Source organism: Argopecten irradians, chromosome 4 (assembly GCF_041381155.1).
Source record: "Argopecten irradians isolate NY chromosome 4, Ai_NY, whole genome shotgun sequence".
Lineage (NCBI taxonomy): Eukaryota > Metazoa > Mollusca > Bivalvia > Pectinida > Pectinidae > Argopecten > Argopecten irradians.
In genome coordinates this window covers 21664524-21681213 of record NC_091137.1, presented here as the reverse complement: position 1 = coordinate 21681213, position 16690 = coordinate 21664524, and the positions used below count along the sequence as shown (strand labels likewise).

At 37.7% G+C, this 16690-nt stretch overlaps 2 protein-coding genes across 2 annotated transcripts in view; one reads left to right on the top strand and one right to left on the bottom strand.

The window, feature by feature from the left end:
* Positions 1-5000, bottom strand: part of LOC138320949 (bone morphogenetic protein receptor type-2-like) — a 66647-nt gene extending 61647 nt beyond the window's left edge. Inside the window, exon 1 of the mRNA XM_069264273.1 lies at positions 4636-5000. Coding sequence (XP_069120374.1) covers positions 4636-4690 — 55 coding nt within the window. The 5' untranslated portion in view covers positions 4691-5000. The remainder of the gene's footprint in view (positions 1-4635) is intronic.
* A 967-nt stretch (positions 5001-5967) lies between these two features.
* Positions 5968-15535, top strand: LOC138320948 (uncharacterized). The gene is made up of 8 exons (XM_069264271.1): positions 5968-6074; positions 6373-6422; positions 7499-7598; positions 7943-8215; positions 11824-11973; positions 12223-12379; positions 14353-14389; positions 15015-15535. The coding sequence occupies exons 1-8, from the start codon at positions 6050-6052 to the stop codon at positions 15387-15389; spliced, it is 1167 nt and encodes a 388-aa protein (XP_069120372.1). The 5' UTR covers positions 5968-6049; the 3' UTR covers positions 15390-15535.
* The last annotated feature ends 1155 nt before the right edge of the window (positions 15536-16690 follow it).

Sequence of the window (16690 nt, the reverse complement as noted above, 5' to 3'; positions counted from 1 at the left end):
GTATCCAGTGTGTGTCTCCTAGTAGTACTCTGTGGCCTATGAGTGGGTATGCTCACTCAGATAACTCTGTCAATGCGTCCAATGTGTGTCTCCTAGTGGTACTGTGTGGCCTGTTTGTGAGTGAGTTCACTCGGATAACAATGTATCAAGTGTGTGTCCCCTAGTGGTACTGTGTGGCCTGTGAGTGGGTTAGCTCACTCAGATAACTCTGTCAATGTATCCAGTGTGTGGCCCCTAGTTGTACCGTGTGGCCTGTGAGTGGGTAAGCTCACTCAGATAACTCTGTCAATGTATCTAGTGTGTGTCTTCTAGTGGTACTGTGTGGCCTGTTAGTGAGTAAGCTCACTCAGATAACTCTGTCAATGTATCCTGTGTGTGTCTCCTAGTGGTACTGTGTGGCCTGTGTGTGGGTAAGCTCACTCAGATACCTCTGTCAATGTATCCAGTGTGTGTCCCCTAGTGGTACTGTGTGGCCTGTGTGTGGGTAAGCTCACTCAGATACCTCCGTCTATGTATCTAGTGTGTGTCTCCTAGTAATACTGTGAGGCCTGTGAGTGGGTTAGCTCACTCAGATAACTCTGTCAATGTATCCTGTGTGTGTCTCCTAGTGGTACTGTGTGGCCTGTGAGTGGGTAAGCTCACTTAGATACCTCTGTCAATGTATCCAGTGTGTGTCTCCTAGTAGTACTGTGTGGCCTGTGTGGGTAAGCTCACTAAGATAACTCTGTCAATGTATCCTGTGTGTGTCTCCTAGTAGTACTGTGTGGCCTGTGTGTGGGTAAGCTCACTCAGATACCTCTGTCAATGTATCCAGTGTATGTCTCCTAGTAGTAATATGTGGCCTGTGTGTGGGTAAGCTCACTAAGATAACTCTGTCAATGTATCCAGTGTATGTCTCCTAGTAGTAACATGTGGCCTGTGAGTGGGTAAGCTCACTCAGATAACTCTGTCAATGTATCCAGTGTGTGTCTCCTTGTAGTAACATGTGGCCTGTGAGTGGGTAAGCTCACTCAGATAACTCTGTCAATGTATCCAGTGTATGTCTCCTAGTAGTAACATGTGGCCTGTGTGTGGGTAAGCTCACTCAGATAACTCTGTCAATGTATCCAGTGTATGTCTCCTAGTAGTAACATGTGGCCTGTGAGTGGGTAAGCTCACTCAGATAGTATCTGAGTGAGCTTACCCACTCACAGGCCACATGAGTCAGATAACTCTGTCAATGTATCCAGTGTGTGTCTCCTTGTAGTAACATGTGGCCTGTGAGTGGGTAAGCTCACTCAGATAACTCTGTCAATGTATCCAGTGTATGTCTCCTAGTAGTAACATGTGGCCTGTGAGTGGGTAAGCTCACTCAGATAGTATCTGAGTGAGCTTACCCACTCACAGCCACATGAGTCAGATAACTCTGTCAATGTATCCAGTGTGTGTCTCCTTGTAGTAACATGTGGCCTGTGAGTGGGTAAGCTCACTCAGATAACTCTGTCAATGTATCCAGTGTATGTCTCCTAGTAGTACTGTGAGGCCTGTGTGTGGGTAAGCTCACTCAGATAACTCTGTCAATGTATCCAGTGTGTGTCCCCTAGTAGTAACATGTGGCCTGTGAGTGGGTAAGCTCACTCAGATAACTCTGTCAATGTATCCAGTGTATGTCTCCTAGTAGTACTGTGTGATCTGGGAGCAGGTAAGTTCTTCCATTAAACATTTGTCTATAACAACTGCTGTTTTCAAAGAATAAATTAGAGCTGCCCATGATATAAATTTTAAGCATTGATATAGAGAAAAGAAAATATCATGATGTATCGATATATATCAAAACAATGATGTTGTTGAGAAAAAGATGAAATCTGGAACGGTTGTTTTGTGTATTACATAATGGGTTTAGGAACAAAAACAATGAATGTTACTCGGGAACTATTTCTGAGTATTTCATATATAATTCAGGGTAAATGTGAACAATAGATCCCACAGGGATCTTGGCGCCCACCAAAGAATGACCTATGTCTGACAATGGAAAGAGGGATCTTTTCCCTGCTTTTCAAACTTTTTCAAACATACTACATATGAAATTTAAGACAGATTGCTTCATTACTTTCTAAGAAACAGTGGTGAAATCCAAGATGGTGACCGCTTGGCCATCTTGTTGACAGATTAGTCCCAACGGTACGATGCACAACTAAGGTCCAAGGGGAACCTATGCATGGAATTTGAGTGATATCCCTTCAGTAATTTCAAGACAAATAGCGGTAACTATCAAAATCCAAGATGGCGGCCAGGTGACCATCTTGTTGACCGATAAGTCCCAAAATGCAATATGTACAACTAGGGCCCTAGGGGAATTACATGTGAAATTTGGATAGATCCCTTCAGTACTTTCTGAGAAATAGTGGTAACAAACTTTAACTACCAAAATCCAAGATGGCGGCTGGTCGGCCATCTTGTGACCGATCAGTCTCAAATTGCAATATGCACAACAAGGGCCCTAGGGGAACCTACATATGAAATTTGAGAAAGATCCCTTCAGTACTTCCTGAGAAATAGTGGTAACAAACTTTAACTATCAAAATTAAAGATGGCCGCCGGTTGGCCATCTTGTTGACCGATGGGTCCGAAAATGCAATATGCACAACTTACATCTGAAATTTGAAAAAGATCCCTTTTGCACTTTCTGAGAAATAGCGGTAACAAGAATTGTTAAAGGACAGACATGAGATAAAATGATCAAGAAACTTACAAAATAATAATGCTACAGTTGGTATACTGTAAAAAATAATACAATATTTGCCGGCACTTGAAATTCCAACGTTGCTAGGCAGGTCATAGGTAGGTCAAAAAGTACAATTTCGGTCATTGTATCGATTTCGGAAAATAGGAAGCGATATGGTATCGGAAGATGAAAATCGTCGATACATCAATATCGTTTGTAACGATGACAGCTCTAGAATAAATGTCAAAATACCTTGATATTGGTGTCAACTACAGTTGACAACAGGAAATAGTGAGAATATGGAGAAAGGAAAAGAGGGTAAAACCTAGTCAACAACAATACAGAAAGAGTTTAGGATGGCCTCCCTTGAATAATGTCCTGTATAGATATTAGGACATACTACCATAGTTAAATGTACGTCCAATTAACAACTATCTAGATGTAAACATATAATCATATCTATAGACATGTACAGTGCTAGGGTGATATTTTGTTATTGTGTTAAAATTAGGACAGAGACTTAACCTATAAACGTATAAACTGAGGCTAGGTCCAAAGTCAAACGAGGATATGTGTATACGATACAAATATAACCTGATTCATTACCACACAAGGAAATTAGCACTATACCATTAAGTGAAAACTGTAAGGAGTAATTGTCTTTAGCTACACAGGTCATGTGTACTAGCATATTAATATCTGTTATAAACATTAACACTTTTATCAGAACAAATCCTTATTGGTAGTACTGTATATATTGAATATAAAAATATCAGCTTACCAACGATGTCAACTGAGCGAATCAACAATACAAAAAGATCAATTTCATATTGCTAACACTTTCAAGGTTGCCCGCATCTTCAGACGATGTTTTTAATGTCTTAGAATTAACATTATGAAGGGTTCATTTTTGTAAGTGTTATAAAACAGAATGGAACTGTGTTTTAAATGCTTAAATAACGTCGACAATTTGGATAAGATTAACTGAAAGTCATCTTATGTAATGAGCTGAATGTACTGTATTTTACCAAATTTCTATGGAAATACAAAAAATATACACAAACTTGAATAATCGGGCCAAGACTTCTTAACTGATAAAGAAAAAATTACTAATTAATTATAACAGTCAATTAATATTGTCAGTATCTAAGTTACTGTAGAAAATCAGTAGAGTATCTCACTAGTGTCTAGACGTTCCTCTTAAAATAAAGCAACTAAGCCATTTATGGAAGCTAATTTTTAGCTAAATACTGTACTATAATGGCTGGTGATAAATATTTTCCATAGTGTTGTCAATAGGTTACATATAGATCTATATGTGGACATGAGTTTATTATCAACTAAATGAGCTTACACACAGTACAAAAGTCAACTCTAACCGTGCATGTTCACACAACATGTCATTGTCAATAAACACTGCAAGTTATAATTGCCATATAAAATCATGGTATTATACTACAGAAACAGATTTCATTTCGACATATTACTAAATGCAAATACGACATAGAGCATGTTCTTGGGAATAGCATAAACTTAGTTCGGGTGTAATTTTGTTTTCTTTCGCTCAATATTTTGCCTGAGGTGTTCCTAATTGAACCGTCTAGACGGCGACACGATGACCTTTACCTTTACCTGTGTGTCGATTAGGCCGACCAAGCGTTCTAAACCCAAACAAAACTAGCAGTGTAATATTAGGAATTGAGAGGAAACAAATAATAACTTGAATAATTACACAATATAACTAAAAATCGAATGCGACAGAAACATAACAAAATTGAAATAAAGAATAGTCTGAATCAGTGCTAGAAGTCTACGGTCTATCGAATGTCGGTCAATGAACAAAATGCACTTCGGTTGCTTCAAACGAAATAATGACGGATCAGGTTCGACAGTTGTTCGGAAGTATATCAAATAATAGAATAAAAACTTACCCTCTGGAAGTAAAACTCCTACAAAGCTAGCTGTAAACAGCCATAGAGGAACCATAACTGTGGCGAGGGATCTCCCTCTATCTCCTTGTCTGTTTATCTATAATCCTAGCTAGTCCGTGTCTTCCGAACGCTTTCACTGGTTCCCCTCCGACTTGGCAAAATGCTTAGTCTGCGGTCGGATTTAGAACACCACTTTAAAACAGAAGATACTGATAAATCCAAAGACCAGTGAAAAAGTGTCAGTTTATTTTTATCACAGGTTTGTCACTCAACTCTCAACACCAGACCGTCTAAAGTGTTCTTTAGACACATCGTAGCCCGCATGCGAAGTATTTAATTGGGCGGTTACATTTGGTGAATAGGGAGCGCAGCCTCAACTGTTTCTCATGACATAACAGACTGCATAGCACTAAATTGCAGTGTATGAATACACACCAACAGATATCAACGTAATATACCCATGAATGCGTACATTCTCTGCGAGCTCCGTTTTTAAAGATTTTGGAGGAAACTACATCGCACTGCATGAATATGCCACTGGATGGAAATTTAAAGAAATGAAATCAAAACGCATGTACATATACACGCTAGCCTATTTAAAGCCGATAAAGTTTTCATTTAAACGCACAAGACGTAACCTATTACGATGAATCATCCAAAATCGATAATTTTGATCGAGTCACAAACGGAAGGGAAGTCTTGTAAAAGGTAAAAATCAATTTCGCTGACGCAAACGCGCTAAAATTAAAGAATTACAAATCAGCATACTCAAGACTTGAGCGATTTCTTTTTAGAAAAATATTCTGTAATGTTCAAAAAGGATTATTAATAGATGTTCTTGTGTTCATGGATAATGGCCACAAATTTATAGAAAAGTTTCCGAGTTGCCGAGATGACTGGATATTTCGTGGAATTAAAATACCTAAATATCTAATGTATGTTTCCGAAAATATGTAACAGTATTCTTTAACAATTCTAATTAACATTAGGATACTTTATTTATTTGTTTATTATTGGTTATAGAAAGGCCTGTAGTCTGTGTATTCAGTCAACAGAAAGGACTGTCAATATCATACGAGCTGTACACTCGCATTATTCTAGCGCAATTAAAATACTTTTTAGACTGGGAATAAACTAAAAAAAATGGTTAATTTCAAGTTTACACCCCTTTCATATTCAGTATAAAAGCTTATATCCTTAAACCGACGATTTTACAACAATAGACTAAAGTCAGAAGGCTAACAAATCATTATTAAAGTTAGTATAGAAAAACTTCATCTTGAACGAATGACACGTGTTCGAAGATCTTCTTTCCCGCGAATTTACAAACGTTCACGTTACGTCGATTTCCCTCATTTTGATGACGTCACAAAACAAATAAACGACGGCTAAAATGTAACACTGACATTTTGCAATGTTCCGTATTTTTCTTCTTTACGGTAAGTTCATCATAGATCTATGATACAAATTTATTTTAATCATAAGTAATCTCCAAGAATTCCGTTTATTTAAAAAAAAAAAAAAAATCCTGCCTTTCTGGGTATTCTCCTTTTAAAAAATGTTGAAGTTGGCATGTGTTGATACATGTACTGTACAGTACCGACTTGAAATAAAGGTAGATCTAGACATAACATTGCTATCGTCTGATAAAAGTTGGTTGCTTGGAACATTTCTAAATTGGCGAAGCGATGAAAGGGAAGTAACCCAAATAAAATTTACGCCCTTTACGCATTGTAGGTGTCTTCTTGCTAGCTACAGCATTGACAGAGGAAGAGCCGCATAAAAAGGTATTTAAGCTTACTGTAATAGTGTAGATTTTTAATATCTGATATTTACATCAGTGTTATGGAAATATGATTCATTATAGAAAAATTACAGATCTAAATATGCTTCATCATCATCATCATCATCATTAATCACCAGCATCATCATTGTTGATCATCAATGATCAAGTGCACATGGTGGTAGGAAACATGATTATATTTATTGGGATATGATTTGCAAACTTCCTAATACCTGTAGTGTAAAATCAGCAGGTGAGAAATTGTCTTACAAAACGTGTATTTTACATTAATTCAAACTTTCTTATCTAAATATTATTGTTCACAGTCTATGAAAAATTTATAAAGTTATTGTCATCTAACGTTAATGAACCACAACTTCTGCGGGATTTGGGCCACTTCATTAAAAAGTCGTTTGAACTGAGGAAAGCGGGCTTGCTGAATGCATAAGTTGTTCTTGTTTTATTGTTATTGTGTTATACATGTAATGTTATCTTTGTAATTTGCTATCGATCCTTGTTTGTGGATGTAAAAATGCAAATAAATGATTTAAATTGAATATAGCTACAATGACCTTGCAAAAAATCTTTTAACCAACAGTAGGCCTATACATATCAGAATTGTATATAAAAATAAAACTCAACTCACGTTTGATAGTACTTTAACTATTTCGTGATGGCTCCTAAGGAATTTATAATACATACTGTTGGTTAAAAAAAGTTGTGCCAAATCTCTGTGAACATAGCTTGGAGTAGTAATAACATTAGATACAACAATAGGTTCTGAAACATGCAGTTGCATGTTCTGGAAGTTGGTTTGAAAATTAAATTGATATTTGATGTAAGCAATTAAAAGTGTCACATCAAATCATCGAACTGTCAGCAAATTTTAATTCAAAAGAATGTCAGACCATGCTAGCTAACATTACTAGATCTGGTATACATGTACTGATATAAAATTAGTTGTGATTGAACGTCATAAGCAATTACATAGTCTAGACTGGTTGTACTAAAGGACTGATTAGAATAAGATGTAACATCTGGCCTTATTTCTTAATCAGAATTTATGTTCATTTTCTTCAGAAATATAATGGCCCAATTGTAAATGCTCCAGCAGTAATAAGCCAGACTTCAATAAGTGCTACCAAGAGCCAGGTCACAGGAGAATTTGGGGATCAATTTGGTAAGTTGTAGTGCTAAGAACTTAGAACTACATACATGTATCTTTTTAAAATGTTTCTTATATGTGATTTTTTTTTCATTCACCATAATGGTTTTTAATGTGTCTTTCAAAAGTATCAAACCCCATCCTCGATTCTCCAGAGGTTACTATTATTGAACGTTATATCCACCCCTGGACTATCTCATAGCAAAACTTGAGGCAACAGATGACACAGGTATAATTTGATCCTTTGATATACATCAAAAGAATATAACACGTAGAGTAAAAAAGAGTATGGAGGATGGGAAAACCCATGTGTAAATCAAAACGTGAAATTAGAAATAATGATTGTTTATGATTATTAGGCTCACCATCAGTAACAGTACACAGCTCTAAAGGTGTTTTAAATGACGGTACTCCTTCATTGGATCTCAAATGCTTGGCCAGGTCACCAGCCAAATCATCCCATGTTTTCTACTGGATGAGAAAGGGACAAGGGCAGGCACAATTCAAGTTACTGGCAAAGGTATCAAAATCTGGTGCTGTAATATGGCCCGATGATGTACAGGGTGAAATCGGCTGGAGGAAGTATCAGCATATAAAGGATAAACAGCTGTTGGAGGGAGACGTCACCCAAGGTAAGATAAACAGTTATATTTAATGTACATATACAGACAAAGGATGTTTTTTATTTTTTTAAAGTGAAACATATCTCAACATAATGTAATATCACTCTATCTTATTTATTTATTATTTTTAGTTACATTAGTAATGGTTAATCACCTCTCTTTCCTCAATCTGCATTTTGTATTATTAACATGATGTGGCTTTCTGTTGGTGTGACAGCGTGAGAGTAGTATGCAGCCAGCGGGGATCAAATCTGTAACCCTGGACTATAGGGAAAATCCTCCCAGCTACTTATTTATGAATCAAACCTGCTACACTACTAACTCGTTTCAATTGTGTTTGCTCATGAACACACACTTATCTACGTTAATTCCCTCTCCATTCAAAAAAGCCTGGTAATATTTTTACTTGGAGTGGTGTGCGACCCCTTACATCACTGGTCTGCTGCTCTGTCAACGGACCTATAGGGAAATTCTTTATAGTATGAAGCTAGAAAATAGAAAATTATCGCTATAGCAAATTTAAACTGTTACATTGGTAACAAAAAATTGTGATTTTTTTTTTGTGTAAGTAAGTCCCTGAGCTCCTGGATAGAATATTAATTGTCAGTGTGACAGAACAACATGCAGTATTGATATCCTCGTTGGACTGTGTTGATGAACAGGATTACCATGTGATGTTGATTTCCTCGTTGGACTGTGTTGATGAACAGGATTACCATGCGATGTTGATTTCCTTGTTGGACTGTTGATGAACAGGATTACCATGTGATGTTGATTTCCTCGTTGGACAGTGTTGATGAACAGGATTACTATGTGATGTTGATTTCCTCGTTGGACTGTGTTGATGAACAGGATTACCATGTGATGTTGATTTCCTCGTTGGACTGTGTTGATGAACAGGATTACCATGTGATGTTGATTTCCTCGTTGGACTGTGTTGATGAACAGGATTATCATGTGATGTTGATTTCCTCATTGGACTGTGTTGATGAACAGGATTACCATGTGATGTTGATTTCCTCGTTGGACTGTGTTGATGAACAGGATTACCATGTGATGTTGATTTCCTCGTTGGACTGTGTTGATGAACAGGATTACCATGTGATGTTGATTTCCTTGTTGGACTGTGTTGATGAACAGGATTACCATGTGATGTTGATTTCCTCGTTGGACTGTGTTGATGAACAGGATTACCATGTGATGTTGATTTCCTCGTTGACTGTGATGAACAGGATTACCATGTGATGTTGATTTCCTCGTTGGACTGTGTTGATGAACAGGATTACCATGTGATGTTGATTTTCCTCGTTGGACTGTGTTGATGAACAGGATTACCATGTGATGTTGATTTCCTCGTTGGACTGTGTTGATGAACAGGATTACCATGTGATGTTGATTTCCTCGTTGGACTGTGTTGATGAACAGGATTACCATGTGATGTTGATTTCCTCGTTGGACTGTGTTGATGAACAGGATTACCATGTGATGTTGATTTCCTCGTTGGACTGTGTTGATGAACAGGATTACCATGTGATGTTGATTTACTCGTTGGACTGTGTTGATGAACAGGATTACCATGTGATGTTGATTTCCTCGTTGGACTGTTGTTGATGAACAGGATTACCATGTGATGTTGATTTCCTCGTTGGACTGTGTTGATGAACAGGATTACCATGTGATGTTGATTTCCTCGCTGGACTGTGTTGATGAACAGGATTACCATGTGATGTTGATTTCCTCGTTGGACTGTGTTGATGAACAGGATTACTATGTGATGTTGATTTCCTCGTTGGACTGTGTTGATGAACAGGATTACCATGTGATGTTGATTTCCTCGTTGGACTGTGTTGATGAACAGGGTTACCATGTGATGTTGATTTCCTCGTTGGATTGTTTTGATGAACAGGATTACCATGTGATGTTGATTTCCTTGTTGGACTGTGTTGATGAACAGGATTACCATGTGATGTTGATTTCCTCGTTGGACTGTGTTGATGAACAGGATTACCATGTGATGTTGATTTCCTCGTTGGACTGTTGATGAACAGGATTACCATGTGATGTTGATTTCCTCGTTGGACTGTGTTGATGAACAGGATTACCATGTGATGTTGATTTCCTCGCTGGACTGTGTTGATGAACAGGATTACCATGTGATGTTGATTTCCTCGTTGGACAGTGTTGATGAACAGGATTACCATGTGATGTTGATTTCCTCGTTGGATTGTGTTGATGAACAGGATAACCATGTGATGTTGATTTCCTCATTGGACTGTGTTGATGAACAGGATTACCATGTGATGTTGATCTACTCGTTGGACTGTGTTGATGAAAAGGATTACCATGTGATGTTGATTTCCTCGTTGGACTGTGTTGATGAACAGGATTACCATGTGATGTTGATTTCCTCATTGGACTGTGTTGATGAACAGGATTACCATGTGATGTTGATCTACTCGTTGGACTGTGTTGATGAACAGGATTACCATGTGATGTTGATTTCCTCGTTGGACTGTGTTGATGAACAGGATTACCATGTGATGTTGATTTCCTCATTGGACTGTGTTGATGAACAGGATTACCATGTGATGTTGATCTACTCGTTGGACTGTGTTGATGAACAGGATAACCATGTGATGTTGATTTCCTCTTTGGACTGTGTTGATGAACAGGTTTACCATGTGATGTTGATCTCCTCATTTGACTGTGTTGATGAACAGGATTACCATGGGATGTTGATCTACTCGTTGGACTGTGTTGATGAACAGGATTACCATGTGATGTTGATTTCCTCCTTGGACTGTGTTGATGAACAGGATTACCATGTGATGTTGATTTCCTCATTGGACTGTGTTGATGAACAGGATTACCATGTGATGTTGATCTACTCGTTGGACTGTGTTGATGAACAGGATTACCATGTGATGTTGATTTCCTCGTTGGACTGTGTTGATGAACAGGATTACCATGTGATGTTGATTTCCTCATTGGACTGTGTTGATGAACAGGATTACCATGTGATGTTGATCTACTCGTTGGACTGTGTTGATGAACAGGATTACCATGTGATGTTGATTTCCTCTTGGACTGTGTTGATGAACAGGATTACCATGTGATGTTGATCTCCTCATTGGACTGTGTTGATGAACAGGATTACCATGTGATGTTGATTTCCTCGTTGGACTGTGTTGATGAACAGGATTACCATGTGATGTTGATTTCCTCGTTGGACTGTGTTGATGAACAGGATTACCATGTGATGTTGATTTCCTCGTTGGACTGTGTTGATGAACAGGATTACCATGTGATGTTGATTTCCTCGCTGGACTGTGTTGATGAACAGGATTACCATGTGATGTTGATTTCCTCGTTGGACTGTGTTGATGAACAGGATTACCATGTGATGTTGATTTCCTCGCTGGACTGTGTTGATGAGCAGGATTACCATGTGATGTTGATTTCCTCGTTGGACTGTGTTAATGAACAGAATTACCATGTGATGTTGATTTCCTCGTTGGACTGTTGATGAACAGGATTACCATGTGATGTTGATTTCCTCGTTGGACAGTGTTGATGAACAGGATTACCATGTGATGTTGATTTCCTGTATTTTCCAGGTGATACCGCATCCTTCACCTTACACATCCCACTCCTACCTTGTGAAGACGAGGGACTCTTCAAATGTGTCCACTTTTCCTATAAAAGCAAGAGCACAAAGCCAAAGAAGGATGATGTTGTGTTTAGATTTAACATGACTCTTGTTTGTGGTAAATATGTTTTTACACACCACTAGTGATTATAGTTCTATTTGTTAATTATTGCTGTACTGAGGTCATTTCACACTACTATTGATATATGGAAAAATGCTAATTTACATCGATTTTGATTGTTACCAAGTTAAATATAATATGTAGATTTAACTATGGATGCCATTAATGTGAAATCAAGGAATGGTAATTCAACAAATTAAGGAGATTTGACAATTTTTAAAAAAAAATTTAAAATTTTATTACAAGGTAAACTGACCTTGACCCAGCCGAATTCACCCAAACATGTACCATCAGCTGTGGCTACTATCCTTGAGGATGAAAATGTGAACTATGCTGATCTGGCTGTCACAGAACTGGCTGCCATCTTTGTACTAATTATCATCCTGGTAATAACGATTATATGGTAAGTCTGGCCAAGACACATGCTGATTATCACCGCTATATGGTAAGTCACAACAAAACACATGCTGATTATCACCGCTATATGGTAAGTCACAACAAGACACATGCTGATTATCAACACTATATGGTAAGTCACAACAAGACACATGCTGATTATCACCACTATATGGTAAGTCACAACAAAACACATGCTGATTATCACCGCTATATGGTAAGTCACAACAAAACACATGCTGATTATCACCGCTATATGATAAATCTAGCCAAGACACATGCTGATTATCACCGCTATATATGGTTAGTCTGGCCAAGACACATGCTGATTATCACGGCTTTATGGTTAGTCTGGCCAAGACACATGCTGATTATCACCGCTATATATGGTAAGTCTGGCCAAGACACATGCTGATTATCACCACTATATGGTAAGTCACATCATGCTGATTATCACCACTTGATGGTAAGTCTGGCTAAGACACATGCTGATTATCACCGCTATTTGGTAAGTCTGGTCAAGACACATGCTGATTATCACCTCTATATGGTAAGTCTGGCAAAGACACATGCGGATTATTACCGCTATATATGGTAAGTCTGGCCAAGACACATGCTGATTATCACCGCTATATGGTAAGTCACATCATGCTGATTATCACCACTTGATGGTAAGTCTGGCTAAGACACATGCTGATTATCACCGCTATTTGGTAAGTCCGGTCAAGACACATGCTGATTATCACCTCTATATGGTAAGTCTGGCAAAGACACATGCAGATTATTACCGCTATATATGGTAAGTCTGGCCAAGACACATGCTGATTATCACCGCTATATGATAAGTCACACCAAGACACATGCTGATTATCGCCGCTATATGTTAAGTCACATCAAGACATGCATGCAGCGTCTATCATCAGCGGCTTCAATAATTTTGACACACTGCAACTGTCCAATGATGGCGGCGCTTTGGAAATGTTTCTAAAATTTCATTTTCATAATGCTTTGTGAAAGTATGGGAGAAAAAGAATCAAACATGGGTCTATCAAGTGGACAGGGATATCTCAACCCTCGTGAAAGATATTGGCCATCAACTCCCGCCAAGCCTCGGGTTGACCAGCCAAAATATTTCACTCGGGTTGAGATATCCCTGTCCTCTTGACAAGCCCATGTAAGATTCTATTAATCTATTATGGCCTGGTTGAGAGAGGCTATTGTCTAGTATTGTTGAGGGATTCCAGCACTAGACAATACATACTATAAGGCAATAGTGACATCTTAACCAGACCATAATGAGGTTAGTACATCACACTCACATCAGAAAGGTAATAGTGGCATCTTAACCAGACCATAATGAGGTTAGTACATCACACTCACATCAGAAAGGTAATAGTGGCATCTTAACCAGACTATAATGAGGTTAATACATCACACTCACATCATAAAGGTAATAGTGGCATCTTAACCAGACCATAATGAGGTTAGTACTTCACACAGTTTCACACTCACATCAGAAAGGTAATAGTGGCATCTTAACCAGACCATAATGAGGTTAGTACATCACACTCACATCAGATCTTTTTATGTCATTGTAACAGAAGCAAGTCAATGGACACCTCGCAGCGCTATCTTCATTTCCACATCACTTCTAAGGGCAATGATGCCGCAGCCTTGGGCGGGGTACATATATTACATTCTCATGAGAATTATCTTGATTTTAATTATTTGAGGGTTTAGACATATTACAACAAGTCAAGCCCTTCCTCTCTTAGTCGCGAGTTGGATTCCCATGTTCTAGTAGTTACCAGGTGCTGATGACAGTTCAGGTTGTAGTTCTCCAGATACTCTGGCTTCCCTCCACCTTCTACCCTAAATGACCCTTGCTATGACAATGTAAGCAATAGAATACTAAACCAAAATCAAACTATTTACTCAGACTGTTGTTGATCTTTACATGAGCCTCTTTTGTTGTTGCAGCTGTGTGCGTCATCAGAAAAATGCTACCAAGGCAAAGGTAAGTCTTTATCTTCTTATAACATTAAGTTACTTGTCTTACAGAAATAAAAAAATTGTCATTATATAATAGATTATGAATGTATACATCAACGTACAATTAGATACTTACATACCAAAATCCTGACAATTCCTTTATTTAGTGTTACCCAAACCGGATGTTTACATAAATATATGCAAATGACTGGCGAGAATTAGGCCACCTATCGCTACCACTGATGCAAATTATCCTCACTATTTTTCAATTATAGACGTTCATGCTATAGTTTTTGTAGACATGTTTGAAACTATTCTATTTAATGAAATGCCATAGAAGTTGTTTATTACAATTAAACTGCACTATGGCAGCATATTTGTTCTAGAAAGAGGAAAAGAGAAAAAATCGCATGCAAATGAGAGGTCAATCGCATTTAAATTAGTGGGTCATCCGGGCAGTAGCAATACTGCAAAAGCACGCTTTTTCAGTAAAAAATGTACTTATTTTACTGTATCTTTTCAATATTGCTCCTCATAATAAACTTAACATAACAAACGTATGTGTAAATAAATACTTGTTTTCCACTTACTGTAGCACACCACTCATTTTAATTAAGACAAAATTGATGTATTGTTTTTTCAAATTATAGAAAGAAAAAAAATCAGATACCAACTTAACTGAGAGGAAATCATCCAAGACGGGAACATCTCGATCAGCTAGAAACTTGAAGACTCACTTGTCTTCTCACAGGCAGACATCCTACACCTCCATTGGTCCAACCCAACATTCACCCCACAGATCCTACCAGTCTATGACTAGGATGCCCCCACCCCCTCCCCAGCCTATGGGCGGCCCACCACCACCTATTGGAGGGCCCCCTCAGCCAATGGGTGGCCCACCCCCCATGGGAGGGCCTCCCCAGCCCGGGGGTGGTGCCAATACAGACAGACCACCTACAACACCGAACAGAAATGCCTTACTGGCAAGCATCAATGCTCGGAGAGTCAGCTCATCTAATTTGTAACATCAGTAAAATCTACATGGATGTGATATTAGAACAGAAAAAGAAACTCCCATTTGTTATAAAGGTTTAACATATATAAGCAATGTTTTCTTTGATGTTTTTGAATTGAAATTAATGCTAAATAAACATGTATTTAAATTCTACAATTGTGTATATCAACTTATTTTAGTTTGTAATTAGATCTTGCTTATTTTTAGGGCGATTAGAAATCACAATAATTACTGGTAATGGCTGCCGAATTGTTCTGACAATAGGTAAAGTATTGATCCAAATGACTTTAAATCGTGAAATCATATCACCGTGAAAAAGAACAAACAAGAAAACGCGAAAACAAATCAGTGAAAAAATCAGTTTGTCTACAGTAATGTACGAGTACATTCCTAGTATCAAAGTTTGTCTACAGTAATGTACGAGTACATTCCTAGTCTATAAGTTTATCTACAGTAATGTACGAGTACATTCCTAGTCTTTGTTTGTCAACAGTAATGTACGAGTACATTCCTAGTATCAAAGTTCGTCTACAGTAATGTACGAGTACATTCTTAGTCTATAAGTTTATCTACAGTAATGTACGAGTATATTCCTAGTCTTTGTTTGTCTACAGTAATGTACGAGTACATTCCTAGTCTATGTTTGTCTACAGTAATGTACGAGTACATTCCTAGTCTATGTTTGTCTACAGTAATGTACGAGTACATTCCTAGTATCAAAGTTTGTCTACAGTAATGTACGAGTACATTCCTAGTCTATAAGTTTATCTACAGTAATGTACAAGTACATTCCAAGTCTTTGTTTGTCAACAGTAATGTACGAGTACATTCCTAGTATCAAAGTTTGTCTACAGTAATGTACGAGTACATTCTTAGTCTATAAGTTTATCTACAGTAATGTACGAGTATATTCCTAGTCTTTGTTTGTCAACAGTAATGTACGAGTACATTCCTAGTCTATGTTTGTCTACAGTAATGTACGAGTACATTCCTAGTCTATGTTTGTCTACAGTAATGTACGAGTACATTCCTAGTCTATAAGTTTGTCTACTGTTATGTACGAGTACATTCCTAGTCTATAAGTTTGTCTCATATATATAGTTACAGTAATGTACAAGTACATTCCTAGTCTATGTTTGTCTACAGTAATATACAAGTACATTCCTAGTCTATGTTTGTCTACAGTAATGTACAAGTACATTCCTAGTCTATGTTTGTCTACAGTAATGTACAAGTACATTCCTAGTCTATAAGTTTGTCTACAGTAATGTACAAGTACATTCCTAGTCTATGTTTGTCTACAGTAATGTA

Coding starts and splice junctions, on each gene's coding strand:
- LOC138320948 (XM_069264271.1), top strand. CDS start 6,050: ATGTTCCGTATTTTTCTTCTTTACG. Junction 7,599..7,942: donor AGAATTTGGGGATCAATTTG/GTAAGTTGTAGT, acceptor TATGATTATTAG/GCTCACCATCAGTAACAGTA. Junction 14,390..15,014: donor AAAATGCTACCAAGGCAAAG/GTAAGTCTTTAT, acceptor TTCAAATTATAG/AAAGAAAAAAAATCAGATAC.